General features: G+C 47.7%; 1 protein-coding gene across 2 annotated transcripts; it reads right to left on the bottom strand.

Annotated features, from left to right (window-relative positions):
* Window positions 1-2,277: 2,277 nt before the first annotated feature.
* On the bottom strand, window positions 2,278-18,265 carry LOC119599319 (BRD4-interacting chromatin-remodeling complex-associated protein-like). 2 transcript variants are annotated; one of them, XM_037949060.1, is made up of 11 exons: window positions 18,011-18,265; window positions 17,719-17,784; window positions 17,227-17,375; window positions 16,802-16,860; window positions 16,412-16,449; window positions 12,345-12,878; window positions 9,363-10,790; window positions 8,823-8,873; window positions 8,448-8,528; window positions 4,607-4,782; window positions 2,278-4,245 (listed from the first exon to the last, which is right to left on the bottom strand). In XM_037949060.1, exons 1-11 carry the CDS (start codon window positions 18,163-18,165, stop codon window positions 3,467-3,469), a joined length of 3,516 nt encoding a protein of 1,171 aa, XP_037804988.1. In that variant the 5' UTR covers window positions 18,166-18,265; the 3' UTR covers window positions 2,278-3,466. The 2 variants fall into 2 exon arrangements, with proteins under 2 accessions (XP_037804988.1, XP_037804989.1); XM_037949061.1 differs by lacking the exon at window positions 8,448-8,528.
* Between the last annotated feature and the right edge of the window lie 119 nt (window positions 18,266-18,384).

Here is an 18,384-nt window from a genome sequence, read left to right as displayed (position 1 = left end):
AGGAATTGAGTCTCGGAAGCACTGCGTTTGGCAATATTTCAACAAAACCCCAGTGGCAGAGAAACGCGTTGGACACAAAGGAAATTTAGTAGAGAAAAAGGAAGAAGTTTAATTTATCCATTCAGATTATGCTGAACAACACCGAATCAGCAACGAAAGGGCAAATCACCGATAAAGAGAGAGACGAGAATGAGTGAAAAGATAAAGCCCTGAGGAACGCCGTGTGTGTGTGTCTGTGTGTGTGTGTGTGTGTGTGTGTGTCTGTGTGTGTGTGTGTGTGTGTGTGTGTGTGTGTGTGTGTGTGTGTGTGTGTGTGTGTGTGTGTGAGTGTGTGTATATATATATATATATATATATATATATATATTATATATATATATGTATGCACACACACACACACATATATATACATACATTCATATATATATATATATATATATATATATATATATATGTGTGTGTGTGTGTGTGTGTGTGTGTGTGTGTGTGTGTGTGTGTGTGTGTGTGTATATGGGTGTGTGTGTGTGTGTGTGTGTGTGTGTGTGTGTGTGTGTGTGTGTGTGTGTGTGTGTGTGTGGTGTGTGTGTGTGTGTCAGTTTATTTGTGTGTACGTACACACACATAATTATCATCATTACTATTATTTCAGTTCTTCGTACAAGATGACCCTGGCTGTATAACGATTCGTGTATCCGGGGCGTGTGATGAGTCCTGTAATGGCAAAAAAAGTTGCAATTTCGACATGAGTTCGACTGAATATCGTCGTCCGAATGTCGACTCTGCTTTTGGCATTTATGTTGAGCGGCAGAGATGAGACGGTTTCCAAACTCCACCGCGTTTCTCCTTGATTGCTTTTCGCCATTACAAGCGGTTTGTTTGCAACATTCAAGCACGTTTCCTCAGGGTTGTATTCGGCGTGTCCCTGCGGCGTGTCCGTTTTAATTTCATTTTTTTTTTTCATTTGACTAAGCTATACCGAAGAAATTTTTTATTGTTCAAAATATTTGGCTGATAAGGTATGGAGTATGGTTATTTTTGTGTTACATTTTTGCATTTTATAGGTAATATATTTGTCTTTTTAATTTCCACTTTCTTTATATTGCGATTTCATTTGCATATTTTTTTATTAGAAAGTAACGAATGTAAAAGAAAGTGAGGCTTAAAGTAAATGTAAACAAGACATGTTTCTTTTTTCTTTTTCTTTTGAATTTTGAAGTTTTTTCTTGAAAGAAAATATTTCTGTTTGTATATGGGAAAAATAGTAGGAGAGAGAAAGAGAGCGAGATAAAGCGTGTAACAGATTAAGAGAGCGAGAGCGAGCGAGCGAGAGAGAGAGAGAGAGAGAGAGAGAGAGAGAGAGAGAGAGAGAGAGAGAGAGAGAGAGAAAGAGAGAGAGATAATATATATATATATATATATATATATATATATATATATATATATGTATATGTATGTTTTTTTTTTTACTGGGAGGTTCATGTTTGAGCCGCCGTGGTCACAGCATGATACTTAATTGTAGTTTTCATGTTGTGATGCTCTTGGAGTGAGTACGTGGTAGGGTCCCCAGTTCCTTTCCACGGAGAAAGGTACCACCGGCACGGTGTTACCTTTTTTTAGGTAATCATTCTCTCTATTTATCCGGGCTTGGGACCAGCACTTGACTTGGGCTGGCTTGGCCACCCAGTGGCTAGGTAGGCAATCGAGATTAAGTTCCTTGGCCAAGGGAACAACGCGCCGGCCGGTGACTCGAACCCTCGAACTCAGATTGCCGTCGTGACAGTATTGAGTCCAATGCTCTAACCACTCGGCCACCGCGGCCTATATATATACATATACATATATATATATTTTTTTATTTTTTTTTTTTTTTTTTTTTTTTTTTTTTTTTTTTTTTTTTTTTTTTTTTCTTTTTACAGACATTTATTCCACTGCAGAATATAGGCCCTTGTGCCACGGCGGTGCCTTCCCCTACGACACTGTGTTTGACTTCTCAAGGTGATATGTCGTTTTCTCGGGCTCGGGGCCAGCAGTCAGAGCGCAGATATTTTTCGTCTTATTTTTCTCTTCTTTTGCTTTCTTTTCCTATAATTATTATTTTTTTCGGCCTTTTCCTAGCATCATTAGGTGAAGTTTCGCGCCGTCTTCCTTTCCTTATTATCAAATGAGAAGAAATATCTCTTTCTTACAGATACACAGAACGATTCTCTATCTCTCCTTACTCCCTCGTTCACCCGCGGAGTCATAAATATCATCCAAGGTTGAATAAATAGCCACAGATACACTTTGTACTTTATTTACAAAAAAAAAAATGTCTCATAAAGACCACAGGAAAAGTTGCACTGGCCGGCAGCGCAACAATAATTGGCTCGAGCTGAGGCAGTATGGCGTGGGCTGCAAGATACCACCACATATACATATATACGTACACTATTATATATATGTATACACATACATAAATATATATATATGTGCATATATATACATATATATACAGGTACATATATAAATATATACATGCATACATATACATATATATGTGTATATATATATGTAAACAGTCATATACATATAGATATATGTGTAAGTAAATATATTCACTTATATTTATACACACAAATAAAATAACTGATTAAATTATCCATTTCTTAGATATAAAGTGAAGTTAGTATCAATGTTCCTTGTCAAGAAAAATAAAACAAACAAACAATTATGCAAAAAAGTCACGATTGTGTTGGCAGCCCTGAAGGGAAACTTTGGCAACCTTTGGACGCAGGCGAGATGGCAACGCTGCAACATATGGCAAGGAGTTAATTGAATGGAGTTGAGAGGGAGTGAATTATAACATCTATATGAGCAATGGATTCTCCCCTAGGGTCTATTTTATCTTTGATTTCCTACATATTCACATCCTTAATTGAAACAGCGAGTGCCACCACACCATTCCAAAGTACCACACTCATACACAACACGACAAAAATGGAAATATATATATAAAAAAGAACATATAGTATTTTGATTCAAATTTTCATTCTTCTTTTTTTAATAGATACGATCAACAACAACTATAAATACTCGTATTAATATTATAAAAAAAGGGACGGTGAGTTTTTGAGCGAAGGTTCCTTGCCTTTTCCCAACCTCGAGATAAAGCTGATTCTCTCGACCCTGTGAGTGACTCATCTTGCGAGTCAGCGAAGGCGAGTCAGCTGCCGAAGAGTCAGCTCCTCGCACGCCCAGTCGCACCTGAGTCATCTGCAAGAGTCGCGAGTCAGCGAGACGCGGAGGCTGGGCGGGCAAAGGGAGGGGGGAGACAGAGAGATAAATAGGGCGCTATGTACAGAGCGCGCGCGCGCGTCTCATGCGCCGCAGTCGACGCGCGCGCGCCTATTGCGTGGGGGAGGGGCGGGGGGAGAGGGACATCCTGCCGAGGTTGTGTCGTTCTTGGGGGTGTGGGGGCGGGGGGGGGTTAGTTGACCCGCTGCAGCTCGAAGAGGTTGTCCCTGATGGTGGCCTCCTCGGGGTCCTCGCCGGGGAAGCCCTCGGGGGCGGCCGCCTCGGGGAAGTTGTTGATGTAGTCGTCGGACACAGGCGACTGGACGACCTGCGAGCGCGGGCGCGTGATGGGCGTGGCCGGGCGGCGCAGCACGGGGCGCCGCGTGTTGGGCACAAGGACGCGCCCGCGCTTCTCGGGGGCAGAGGCAGGGGCGGGCGCAGGCTCCTCCTTCGCGGGCGGAGGGGGCGCCGCGCCCTCCGGCTCGACGGCGTTGGAGGCCGGCGAGCCCTCGGCCGGGAGAGAGAGCGAGGAGGCGCTGCTCTCCTGCTGGCTGCTGCTGCTGCTGCTTTTGCTGCTGCTGTTGCTGCTGGACTTCTCCAGCTTCTGCAGCATGCCGGCGGCCGCGAGCAGCTGCGACGTGCTGGTGCGGCTCGACGTCTCCCGCGTCGATTCTGACGACGACGACGAGGACTGCTCCTGGCGGAGGCTCTGGATGAGCCGCTGGCTCGGGAACAGCCTCTGCAGGCGCGGCGGGAGGCTGGGTCTACTGGGGGAGTCTGAGGGGGGCGTGAGGTCGGTGCTGGGGAGGGCGGGGGGGTCCTGGGGGGGTCCCGCCACCACGGGCGTGAACACGGGCGCCACGATGAAGGGCATGAGGGGGATGACGGGCGGGAGCGGGGTGCCGGCGGGGCTAGAGGGGGCGGTCGTGGCGGCCGTTGTGGTGGCTGGTTGTGTGGTTAGTGGGGGGGAGCCTGGAAGGAGGGCGGGCGGTTAGTCGTGGCGGGGGAGAGGGCACGCGCGGCGCTCTCTCAGTGCATGGAGGCTCGCTGCCTGGGGAGGCATGTCCGTCAGTCACAAGTCAGGCATGCACTGTGTAAGTGGGGGGGGGGGGACGGGAGGGAGGAGCATGGGTAATCTTGGGAGGGGCTTGGGCAAACCTGGGAGGGGCACGGGTAAACCTTGGATGGACACGGGTAAGCCTGGGAGGGGCACGAGTAAGTCCGGGTGAGGCAGGGGAAAGGGACGGGGAGGGGCAATAAGGGCGGGCAGGGGTGGGTAGGGAGGTAGGGTGGTGGTGGGGTGGTAAGGGGAGTTGGTTAGTTAGTTAGTTACCAGTTCTGGTGTTAGTAAAGAATGTTCCTGGTCTTCTTCGGTCCAGGCGGGCACCGAAGGGCAAGATCGGGTCGCGTCTCTGGGGGAACACGAAGCCGATGTTGTTCCTCTGCGGCTGGGCGTCCGAGAGCGACTTGCCCGAGGCGCCGGCTCGCACGTCCACTACGCCGCTGATGCTGCAAGTGGGAGAGAGATTATTAGCGTCTGCTTTCTTCTCCCCTCTTTCTTTCTGTTCTCTCGTGCGGGAGGGAGGGTGAGAACTCCTCTAGAGTGCTGTTTGGTTTAAGGTTGGTATCTATAATGAATCTATTTAAGAAGGGTGTTGTTTACGTTAGCCTATGCAGTCAGAGAGTGTATGTCATTCACAGAACCAAGCAAAGTCGTCCGTCGTTCCTCCCGTTTCCCCGGGCAGTCGTAAGTGGCCTAAGCGTCATACCTGCGGCAGTCCTTTCGTCAGCGAGTCCGTCATACTTACGTCTGCTCCTCGTCAGCCTTCTCGGCAGGAGGAGCCTCCGACGGGGCCTCCTCCTGCTCTACCTCAGACACCTCCTGGCGCTCCACCTCCTTCACGGTACCTTCGGCTTTCTCCCCCTTGGTGCCCTTGGCGCTATCCTTCTTCAGGTCACTCGCGAGGATGACGGAGACGCTGGGGCGCCGCCTGAGGGTGCCATGGGTCCTTGCGGCGAAGCGTCCGGGAGTCCTTTGCGAGAAGGGGCGGCGGGCGAGGGGGCGGATGCGCCTGCGCAGGATCACTCCGCGGGGCGTCGACGGCGAGACCTCTGGGGTCGCGGTCGTGGACGGCGCCTCGGTTTCGTCGACCTCCTCCTCGGTCGTGGTTGATGGCTGCGCAGGGGTCGTGGTGGTCGGTCGGACAGTGGTCGTGGTTGTCGGTCTGGCTGTAGTGGTAGTAGTGGTGGTCGTAGTGGTTGTAGGTTCAGTTGTGGTAGTAGGTTCAGTTGTGGTAGTAGGTTCAGTTGTGGTAGTGGTTGTGGTGGTGGTTGTGGTTGTGGTGGTAGTGGGTTCGGCCTCGGTCGTAGTCCGGGCGGTAAACCTGGTTTGCTTTTCCTCCGCGACGACCGGCTTGGCGCCCGCGGAGACCTTGGTCTGGGCGCGCGAGGACAGCGCGTTGCCCGCGGCGCCGACCTTCACGGACCTGGCGGCCCCGCGCGTCTCGCGAATGGTCTCCTCACCTGCGAATCGGGTCCTGGGCGTGCGGTTCCCGAAGACGATCTGGACCCGCTGGCCCGGGGCGCTGTACTCGAAGCCCGCCTCGTCGCTGTCGAAGGGCTTGAAGTTCCTGACCCGACGGGGCGCTCCTCCCTCGGGCTTCCGCCGCACGACCAGGGGCCTGAGCCTGGGCCCGGCCGCCTGCCCCGAGACCGCGTTCGCGCTTTGTGTTAGGGTTAGACTCTTTGCTGTGTTAGCGGCGCTGGAAGCCTGGCCTGCTGTGCGTACGTCGATTGTGTCAGTGAGAGAGGTGCTGGAAAGACGAGGGTGAGAGGTCAGAGGCCAGCAAACGGGAGGTCATGGAGGCTGTGAGCTCAGGTCAAAAGCCATACAGATTCCAAAATGACGAACTCTGGATTCTAAAAACTGAATTGCGATAAATTCTTTTTTTTCTAGAGACTTATTAACTATACATGCAGATCGCGTCATTGTGGAATCAGAATTATTGACAGAGCTCTGGAAGGTGGCCAGAGTTTGCACCGAGAGGTTAGTGGAAAAGGAAGGAAAACTGTTGCAAATATCGAGCGAGCAAGAGTTGTAGAGACGAAAATCCACCGATGTTTTTTAAATGTTATCCAGGTCTCCATGCTGACCACAATAGCATTGTTTCCTACTGGATTATCACAGATGATCCCAAAGTGTTGCAACCAGATTACCATGCCAAAAAAAAAAACTAATTACAGATCTAAATTAACAATTATTTCCTCATTTCTCGCAAGTCTGTATCCTAAAAAAATATGTGCATTGAATAAACCCAATCGAGGTTTTGGATTCCATTGTGCAGAAAGGTAGAGGCGTGCCTTGAGATGTGAATACAAAGGAAGACTTCATTTCCATCTAGTAAAATCATCTTAGTCTTTAAAAATCTAAGGATTCCTCTCTTTAATTCGCCATGAACCCCAAAAATATGTCATTAACATTCAAAGTTCTGATATATTGTGGGCTCATACGAAAGAAGTTATCCCTGTAGATTTTACTAAAAAGAAAACGAGATCTCCCAGGTTTAAAGAAAATGTGAATTTAATGTCACCGAAAGGCTTGGAAATTTGTGCAAAACCCAGTTTCGCAAAAAAAAGTGATCCTCGAACTAGTTATGTTATAAAACCAATTAAGAGGGGATTTATAATGAGAATAAAAAAACGGACTTGTTTTAAGACTAGTGATAAAGAGGGGACGGAGAGAGTTTCGAACCGACAAAATAGATTTAGAGGCACTAATGGTGTGTCAGACAACCCTGTTTCGAAGCAAAAAAAAAATCGAGATCCACTGAAAAGCAGGGGAACAGATGTGGAGGAAAGCTTTGGTCTAAAGGACGCGGTTTTCATGTCTTAAGGATTACCAAGCACAAGGCAGGGAAAGTTTATGGGGGAAAAAAGGAGGGAGAGGAAGAGGAGGAGGAAGCGGTGGAGGCGGAGCGGAGAGTCAAAGATCTTCTTCGAAAATTTCTTCGTTGCTTCTGAAGGGCGACGACGCGGTTGATCACGTGACCTTAGATGACGTTAGATGACCTTACGTGACCTTAAGCGAGGGGAAGAAGGGGTCTTGGCGGGAGGTCCTATTCTGAGACGTCCTTTCGAGGTGGAGGGGGGGAGAGGGAGAGGGGAAAACAGGGACCAGATTCCTATATCCCCTTTTGAGCGGCGACGGAGGAGGAGGGTGGCGGGAGGAGGAGGAGGAGGGAGCGATGTCCAAATGTGATCAGTGATAAGGTCACTCTCGCGAATGTTAGGTCAGGAGAGGTCACGTCAGGGGCTCCGTCGTCAGTTCGAGGTGGAACTAAGGTTGTCATAAAATCTTTACCTGACTTAGTGGGTTAGTATTTTTTTTTTTACACATAAAACACAAACACACACACTTATATATATTTCTGTGATTAGTACTTGTTAAAACACAACACAAAGAGTAGCACAGTATATACTCGAATGTAGAAATGACAATACCACAGAAATGAGTATGTGAATATACCCCTACTAGGAATATCACAGTACTCATCATGAGTATCTACCATTGAGTATTTACCATTACTATTAACTACACACAAGCAGTATCTACCAACACACATGTAACGTATAATTACAAAGGACACAAGACAACACATAATATACATGTACAGTGACTTACCAAAATCTAATAGATTACTCAACAAAGACCATTAGTATACTTTGCACTGTAGTATATCGTGTTAGTATCCAGGTGACTAACTACCAACCGGTGTCATGGTTATTTGACATGTTATTAAGTAATATTCAAATGTCTTAAACACTATAAGAATATATGTATGATAATAGTTAAAAGTATGTTTATGTTCAATATAAACAAATCTTCTAAACTTAGCCAATACAAAGCAGAATGTAACTAAATGTAAACAAAACAAAATGCATCTGTCTCTAAGGTACGAAAGCATCTATCAACTAATGAATGAAAAATAGAGAAAAAACGTGACAAATGCAGAACAGCTGTGAAAGAGAACGAGCGATTTCACTGATTCAAGATATACAGCACGAACTGCATATACCGTATCGCGGAATGGACACGTTCTCATTCATTCACAAATCCGCATGAATGGAAAAGTGGGTCTACTCTGTTTACGAGGTGACGTTAGTGTGTGACTCACTCGGTGGCGGGTGGCGAGTAAAGCTGATCGGGTTCCTGAGGTGCTGACTCAACCCGGAGGTCGAAGTCATTGGTGAGGGTTCTGTTGAGGTGCAAAGAGTGTGTTATTTTCATCCCCCTGTTCGCTTGCTTGCGTGTGAGTGCGGGCGAGTATGTGTGGTTTGCGTGCGGACACCCACGAGACTGAACACACGTGAATGCTACCCAAAAAATAGCATTTCGACCTACAACACATACTAAAGGACATGCATTTCTGGACAACAAATACAACTGACGTTTGGACAGGGTAGACAGACAAACGGACAAATAAACACATATACAGGCACATATAAACAAACAGATGACAAGACAGGACGGGATTTTTAGAAGCACTTACGGTGACGGGACTTCCTGAATCACATCTGCCACAGCTGAGTCAAGGAGGGCGCTGCGAAAGTAAAGAACTGAGGTCAGACATGGTGCGTACGCTTTATATATGTGTGTGTATATGTATGGGCATATAAACACACATTTGCACTGAGGGGTTGGCTTATATATTATATGTGTGTATGTATCTATATATATATACACAAACACTTGTACTGATGCCTCTTAAAGGGCTTGATGTGTTTTTCTTTCTCTCTTTAATGATTTCAAGAAAGGGAGATGACAGAGACAGGTATCCGTCCATTCGTTCATCTTGGATTAGTGTGTTGAGGGAAAAAATCCATTTACACCCGAGGGTTCTATTAGTACGTTCCTAATTTCATTAATTAGTTTAAGTACAAAATATCGCGCACTGCTAAATAACAAGGTCTAGCACTGCGCACTCGCGGGTTAGTCTACAGCCCTCGAGACGAGGAACAAGACAAAATGCACTCTGGGGTCTGAGGAGAGAGAAGTGAGAGATAATAAAGTCTCGTTCGTTCCGACTTACTTGGATGGCGGGGCGACTTGCTGGGGTTCCTGGGAGAAGGGGGGGAAGGACGGGGAGGAGGAGGAGGAGGAGGGGTCAGCCAAGGGGAGGGCGCTCATGTCTGGGGTCTTCACCTGGGGGGAGGTGGCAGCGAGGGGCACGCCGATGGCATCCTGCACGGCGGCAGAGGAGAAGGACTGGAGCAGCTGCGGCTCAGACACGGAGTTGAACTGAACGGGGGACACGGGGATCACCTGGCTCTGGCCGGGGTTGCTCGGGAAGATGGAGGCGTCCTGGCCCACGGAGCCCGAGCCCGAGAGGGGCACCTGCACGACGGAGCCGCTGCCGAAGGCCTGGGGGTCGGCCCCGGCCTGCTCGACGGCGGGGAAGGCGGGGGGAGGAGGGAAGTTCTGGGCGGGCACAACGGCACTGAGGGGCACTCCGCCCGTGCTCACTGGTCCGAGGTTTCCGACCGAGGGGAACACCTGCGTAATCTGAGAGGCTCCGCTGTCTCTCGAGGCTGAGCCCAGTCCCGGCAAGGCCACTCCAAGGGCCTGCGGTTGGCCGGCCGCAGGGGCAGCAGCGGCGCCCTGGGAGAAGGAAGGGAAGGAAGTATCCTCAAGAATTCCTACAGTATCCTGAAATCCGATGCTGTTTCCCTGCCCCTGAGGAATGCCGCCGGACACCAACACCCCATCGGCCTGAGGCGTGAAGATGTCAGGAGCGTTGGGCACGACCATGGTGAGCACAGCCTGCTGGATGTTGCTCTGAGGCGCCTGGCTTGCCTGTGGCTGCTCGACGAACACCTGCTGCGGCTCGGAGATGAACACGCTCTCCGGCTGGGACACGGACACCACCTGCGGCTCGGACAGGGACACGACCTCGCTGCCGCCGGCCTCGCCCTGGCTGGAGCCTATGAACTGGGGGGAGCCCAGGCCGGCGAGGGGGACGCCTGCCGGTGCCGAGGTCTCCTGGAGAAATCCCTCGAAGCGAATGTCGGGCAGCGAAGACTGAGGGATGCCGCTGGACACCAAAATCCCGTCGGCCTGGGGCGTGAAGATGTCAGGGGCGTTTTGGATGACCCCCGTGAGCACGGCCTGCTGGATGTTCGCCTCGGGAGCGGAGAAAGCCTGGCCTGCCTGCGGCTGCTCGACGGACACCACCTGCGGCTCGGAAATGGACACGCTCTCCGGCTGGGACACGAACACCACCTGCGGCTCGGAGACGGACAGAAACTCGCTACCACCGACCGCACCCTGGCTAGAGCCTACGAACTGGGGGGAGTCCAGGCCGGGGAGGGGGACACCTGCCGCGGCCGAGGTCTCCTGAAGAACCCCTTGTGAGCGAATATCGGGAAAGGAGGATTGGGTAGGAGGTTGGACATCTTCAAGCTGGATGACGGAGAAAGGGACGTCGCCAGCTGGATCAAGTAGAGTCGCCGTCAGTAGGCTGGGGAGACATGCAACACCCTCGTTAGCATGCACATGGCACTTCCGGGGCACGGAGGGGGGAGGGGGGAGGACGGCAGTCGTTGCTACTTTAGATGTACCCTAAGCAATCCCATTTTTTTTTTTTTTTTCCATATCATTATCATTACTAATTTCTCTCAGGGAAGTGGCTCAAGTTCACAGTTCATGGTGACATAGAAACGTATATATAAAATGTATGGAAGAGAAAATCATTGCTAGATTTAAATAAATATCACGTTTCCCGTATACAGAAGGGCATGAATGAGAATGAATAAACTTGACAATGCAAGAGATGCAACTGATACATTCCGATTAATTATTCATCGGAATTACACGCATCAGTTATATACTTTTCGTGTAAAGAGTTATTCATTCTCATTTATATGCCTTTCTTTAGAGGAAAATGATTCGATCATCAAATCTAATAATGATTTTATGATGTTGAATATTTTATTGAATATCATCCGTTAATATGTCTTGTTTTTAAAGGGATTGCTTTTGGTAAAATTCGTTTTAATATTCTTCATGCACAACAACGTGCAAAAAATGAATAACAGTTTCCTTCAGAATCTACCTCAAGTTATTCATGCCTTTGTTGAATTATTTACAATTCAACAGCATTATATTTCATCTACAGAATAATAAATGTATTTCAGTCTACATCAATAAACAAACTGGAGGGCGGACAGTACGTGCTTAAGTAGTGCTGATAAAGTGTGTGTGTGTGTGTAAGTGTCTGTGTTTGAATGTCTCTGTGTGAGAGTGTGTGTGTGTGTGTGTGAGAGTGTGTGTGTGTATAAGTGTCTGTTTGAATGTCTCTGTGTGAGAGTGTGTGTATGAGAGTGTGTGTGTGTGTTTGTGTGTGTGTATGTGAGTGTCTGTGTGTTCATTTGCATGTGTGTGTGTCTGTGTGTTTATTTGCGTGTGTGTGTGCACGTGAATAGGTCTACAAGGATATGTTTGTGTGTGCTTGAATTTCAGTGCGTGGGAGCTTTAGTACATATATGTGTCCAGTTTTGGGTAAGTATACAGGGAATATATGTGAAATATAATACATATAAACAGTGTGCTTCCTTTACATGTGCCGTTTATGAGTATGAATATATTCTATAATTGTGCAAAAGTGTGCTTTCTTTTAAAAAGTGAAAATGTAACGTCCTTTGGAGAGGATAGTCTTTTTAAATGTAAAAAATTAAGATATGGAATATGTAAATTGAAAATGGTTTATCTGATATTAACTTAGATTAATATGTAGAGAATGTAAAGTGAATTTGGTTTATTTAATATCAACCTGATTTTAATATATGGGAAATGTAATGTGCAAATGGTTTATTTAATATCAACCTGATTTTAATATATGGGAAATGTAATGTGCAAATGGTTTATCTGATGCTGACATGAATGATGAATGTTGTGTGGAAGTCTTAGGCAGTTGGGCTGATGTTCGTATGGCGAGGAACCGGAAGTAGGTCCTCGGGAGGCGGGGGGAGGCGGGGGAGGCGGGGAGGTTAAGGGTCTTCGGAAGGTCACTCACCTCTGGCCCTCGGGCTGGGACACGGTCAGGATCTCAGGCTGGGACACGGACACGACCTCGGGCTCGGACACGGCGGCGATCTCGGGAAGGGACACGCCGACGGACTGGGGGCCCTGCGCGGCGCCGAAGGTCTCGTCCACGAACTGCGCCTGGCCGACGGTGGTGACGTCTTGCGCGAAGTCTCCGACGCGAATGGCCGTGTCGGGGATGACGGTGTCGAAGGTGATCGGCTCGTCGGCCACGATGAAGTCCGCGATGGTCACCGGGTTCTCGGCGAGGACGGGGTCTTGGAAGGTAGCCGGGGTCTCGTAGACGGCGGGGACGTCGGGCACGGACACCGTCAGCACCTCGGGCTGAGACACGGACACGATGGTGGGCTCGCCAATGGACTGGAGTTGGGAGTCGGACACTGAAACCAGCTCGGGGAGTCCTGGAGATCCTTCGGAGGAGCTGAGGAAGATGGGCTGGCCATCGCTGATGACCTGGGGCTCCGAGAGGGAGAAGGTGACGTCGGGGAGGGGGACGCCGGTCGAGCTGAGGGGAAGGGACGAGAGGGGAAATTAGATTCACGTGCGGCTATTCCAGATTGCAGAATATAATATCAATTTCATTCAGGAAAGGCAGACGCAAGGGGATTGGGTTAGTGGCTCATGCACAGATTTTTCTCTGTTGCTCAGATAGAGTGAAATGTGGTCATGCAATCCTCAAAAGGGGGGTCAGGACATGCAGGGTGCGGCGGAGGTGTGAGGTGTCTGGAAGAATGTACTCCAGGACTCAGCAAACCTTCTCGGAGGAGGTTCCTGGCCGGAGGTGTCGATGGACGTGGGGTTGGAGGTTAGAGACGAGGATGGAGGAGATATTGGCGGTGATGGAGATGGCGGGCGAGCCTGTGCGACAGCCTGCGGCATCTCCATCATGGGCATCGGGAAAATAAGCAGAGGCAGAAACACGTTTGGGGCGCTGGTGGGGAGCTGGGCGGAGGGGGAATCTGAGGGCACGAGGTAGGGCACGTTGACTAGGGGGAAAGGCATCTGGGGGAGGCTGGGGGACGTCAGGTCGGACGACGCTTGGGGAAGGAGGGCCTGAAGGAAGCCAGAATCCACGAAGGCGGACGCGGGGGCCACCGTGAACCCGGTCATCTGGACATCGAAGTGGCTCTCGTGCTGCGGTTCGACCTCAGGGGGCGGCACCAGGTTCACTTCTGGAAGCTGAATGTCATTTTGCATCTCCTGGATCTGATGGAACATCTGGAGTCCTTGCAAGATGTCAAACATATCTATCTGTGCTGGAAACGGAAAAGTTGCTGGTTGGACAAGCGGTGCATGCATTGGCTCGCTGCCTGTCTCGGCGTGGGTGCCAGTCATAAGAGTTTCTGAATCAACACCCATTGCAGGGAGGAAGGAATCCAAGGCGTTTTCACTGTCCTCTCGGGATCCTTCAAGCGGCGAGACCTTCAGATGATTAGCATTATTTCTCAGAGCCTCGGTCAGACTAAAGATGGCACCTGTCGAGGCCTCCTTACTCTCCAATACTTCGTTAGATCCTGCCACGAGTCGCGACAGGGCCAGAAGCAGGGTGGGGTCCGGGGCCAAGGAGGTCGTCTCTGACCCAATCAGTATTTCCCGCACACCTGACGTCTCTGGGGCAAAGGTCGAGTCGCCGAAAGCCACTTCTTCCTCCAGCGAGAGGTCATTTGAGATTCCTGTCGTGAGGAGGTCCAAGTTGGAGAAGTCCGTCACAAAGCCAGATTCATCACTCTCTTCAGCAGAGTCGTCTGAGAGGAAAGTGTTGCCTCTTAGGTCATCTTCTGGACTGATGGGAGACACGATCTGCGCGATTCCTGGTGATGACACATTGGCAGGTTGTTGTTCCTCATTCTGAGAGGTCTCGTTGGGCAAAAACGCTGCCTGGATGTCCTCTGAAGTTCCTACAGTTGAAGGCAAGACAGGACCTTCTGCTAGAGATACATTCTTAATCCCTGAACCGAATTCTGACTGCAAATCATCTTGGAAACCGGTGAAATTACCTTGTATTATTTCCTGGTTATTTCCTAGTTCCTTCGGCAAAACGAAGGAGTTCAGTTCGGGTAAGTCAAAGAAAGGGTTAATGAAGATATTATCCTCAGTACGTTTTTCTTCAGTACCATCAATCTCTTCGTGTTCATTGTCCTCAATTCCCACAACCGATGTGGTGAGATTTATATGCGCATTTTGTGAAGAATTAACAAACGAATCTTCAACGACAATGATCGACGTGTTTCGAAACAGGTCGAGACTCTTGCCAGAGGAATCCACATCATGGTCTACAATAACGATCGTAGGGAGCTCTGGAGGTTCAGCAACGTTTACAGTTTCCGGCTGAGAGGCTGAGACAGTCAGCGGCTGACTGATATTCAAGACCTCCGCCTCCGACACGGAAATCACCTCCGGGTTACTTGCATTCCCCTGTGAGGAAGAGACAAACACCGCAGGCGACAGGACAATTTCCGTGATTTCATCGACTGGAGTGAAAGAAGCGGCTGTGTCTGACACGAGGCTCGCTACAGGTAAAGGCAGTGCTGTCGAGATCTCCACCACGGAGGCGGGTGTCGAAGACGGAGGGTCAGAGGATGTGTTAATGAGCAAGTCAACGGTCGGATGGCCGTCTCCCTGGACCTCTTCACTATCCTGGACCTCAATCTCGTTTCCGGTAAAGAAACCCGTATTCAAATCCCTTACTAAGTCCTGTGGGAATTCGGGATTCGAACCCTCGTCCAGGAGTCTCGAAGTGTCGCCGATCTGGTTCGATTCGGCGACGTCACCAGCGCCTGCAATGCCAGCAACTCCCTTCGAATCTACAACAACGATTGGCGGTCGAGCTGACGCACCGGGAGAATGAGAACCTTCCGGAACCTTGTCCAGAACCAAGGTGTTGTCCTCGCCGCTGCCACTGAGGAGAGGGTTGTCCACGGCGCCCAGATCAAGGAGCCCGACGAAGGACGAAAGATCTAAACGCGTGGCATTTCCCGCAGCGCCAGGCACCTCTCCACTGGCGTCTTTCGGGATCGGAATATCTTCCTGTCCCTCGCTCAGGAGGAGGATCTCCGGGTCAGGAGTGCTAGGGATAAGGGGCGGGGAGGAATTGAGGATCGTGGCGGGGGAATCCAGTCCTTCCTGGGTGACCGGGGCTTGTAAGCGTCCAAAGGCTCCTAATTCAACAATGGCAGGCGGGAGAGATCTGTCGGGTTCACACCATTAGGGTTAGTTGGTCTTGGCGGGGGGGATACGAGCCTGGTATTTTTTTTGGGGGGGGGGCGGGGGAAACGTGATTAGTTCAAAATGCTATTTAATTCTGTTAGTAAGTCGTTGCGTCTCTTCTTCTACTAATCTACCTTTGTCTCTATTTGTTTTGTTTTCGATGGTTCTATTATTAGTATTATTAATAGTATATGATAACCGCCATGACCTAAAATTGGTAGTGTAGAAAATGTGGACAATTCTACGTTAGTGTTATTTTCCAACTTTGGTTTCTATGATGATGTTAGTTACAAGCAAGTTAGTCATTCTTTCGTACTGCAGTTAACATAGCAAAGCACAAGACATACACATACACACATAAAGCAACAAACTGAAATATAACAAACAAAGCGTTGACGAATTTTCATTTAGGTCACAAGAAAAAATGCTATTTTTTTCATCTCTTTCATTCTGGTCAGAGGTAATTCAATATCAGAATAATTCAGAATAAAAGTTAAGAACAAGTGTAGGCCTATATTTGTTCTCCCTTCGTCCCAGATCTTTTAATTCTCTTCAATTTCTTGTTTTTTCTTCTCATGAATAACAAATAATAATAATAATAATAATAATAATAATAATAATAATAATAATAATAACAATGATAAATAAACAATAATTATATATATATAAAAAATTCTTCAACGCCCTGTTTGTAAGTATCATCATCATTATTATCTTCATCCTCATCATCATCATCATCAAACGTGCTTAAGCAATCACACAAATATGTACATACGAGTTAGTTCATTACAAGTGTCCAAAGGTGCTTTGTTTTCTTTTTTTTTTACTTACAAATCATCAATGATCACCGGAGCTTCTGCAGAGACGATCTATGGAAGGGAAAATGAGTTACGATATTTAATTTCATTTATATAAATAAATAAATAAATAAATAAATATATATATATGTATATATATATAATATATATATATATATATATATATATATATATATATATATATATATATATATAACTGATCTTGTAATTCTGAACTCGATTATCAATTCCGTGATTTTTAATTCAATAATATTGAACATGATATCATTTTCATAACATTCCCTAACGATCTTACATTTTTGGAAAGCTATGCCGTCATACAAAAAATAAATAATAAAAAAAATAATAAATAGAAAAATGAAATAATAGTAATTATTATTATAATAAGATAATAATAACTCACATCGAAAGAATCGCGGACAGAATCTTCAGGGAGGAGGCTGATTCCTGGAGCTGAAACGCCTGGAAAAAAGGATGAAATTATTGAATTAAGAATAAATAATTAAATATCAGAGGTGAATAAAAAAAAATTAATGAATAGATTAGCAAAAATGTAGTCAATTTGTGATAAAGAGATAAATTATATATATATGATAATATGCTAAGAAAAATAACAGCATCGAGAAAGTTGATATCAGAAGGATATCCAGAAGAAAAGAGAATTTAAAAAAAATCGAAAATTGAAGCAAAACCACAAAATATAAGTAAATCCAATTTGGAAACACTAAATACAATAAAAAAAAAAAAAAAAAAGACGATCGGAAATATAAACACAACAAGAGACTAGAAACCGCCCAAAATGAAACAAAAGAGCATCGGACTCCCTACCTTCGGTGATGAAGACAGGCTCGTCAATAGGATCAGATACCAATGTAAAGGATTCGGGGGCGGGGTCTTCGGCTACAAGGATGACCTCGTTATTCAGGACAGGAAGGGCCACGCCTCCTTCTATCACGCGGGGGTCACGAGAGGCGTCTCTGTAATAAAAAAAAAAAAAGAATAAATGGATAAATAAATAAAATAAGGTCAAATTAGGTAGATTCATTTGATGATTATAACTCAGTACGAGAGATTTGAAAGATTCAGTCAATACGAGAATTTTGAATATTTAAAAAATGACTGTACTGATTTCTTTGACTTTTTCCCCCATTCTAAAGATACCAAAATCCATACAAACATTAATTTCCTGATTCAATTCCCACAAGAAACAAGAAATGGAATCAGAACCAGACTGGTATATAGTCTAAAACCCTATAAAAGAAGAAATAAGAAGAATCTAAAAGAAAACGAAATTTCCAAAAAAAAAAAAAAAACACTTACCCTACGATGAAAATGGGTTCATCATCAACAGGGGTGTCTGTGTTAAACCTAATGTCGATAGCAGGGCTGCGGGGAAGAGAAATAAGGAGCTTTAGTATATCCTTTAGAACTGGTTACTTGTAATTCTTCATCATCAGTATTCTTTATCTGATGATATTATCACTAATATCATTATCACTAACATCATTATCCTCAATATATTATCGCTAAAATCGTTACCCTCAACACATTATCACAACTACCACCAACCACCATCGCCGCCAAGACGCACTGCAGCCTCCGTCATACTCACGCGGGAGGAGAGATCTCGATGATGCCTGGGGAGGACACTTCGCGGCCAACATCCACCGTGTCAACGGGGGCAGGACCAACGGGGGGAGCAACGGGTGCAACAACGGGAGCGACAGGAGCAACAACGGGAGCGACAACGGGGCCGGAAACCTCCATGGGCACCCAGGGGGCTTGGTCGCAGGCTTCGCAGTCGGGCTTCGAGGGCAGAGGACGGCCGAGGTCGGGCAGGGGAGCCGAGGGGGACGGAGGGGGGTTGTAGCTCCCGGTCGGGAAGGGGGCGGGCGCGACGGGGACAGGGGCAGGGGCGGGCGCGACGGGGACGGGAGGGGGGTTGTAGTTGCCTGCGGGGGCTGGCACGGGGGCGACGGGGACGGG

The sequence above is a fragment of the Penaeus monodon genome, chromosome 42 (assembly GCF_015228065.2).
Source record: "Penaeus monodon isolate SGIC_2016 chromosome 42, NSTDA_Pmon_1, whole genome shotgun sequence".
NCBI classification, from domain to species: domain Eukaryota; kingdom Metazoa; phylum Arthropoda; class Malacostraca; order Decapoda; family Penaeidae; genus Penaeus; species Penaeus monodon.
Note: the sequence above shows the minus strand (reverse complement) of the source record. Positions and strands in the feature narration are given on the sequence as shown.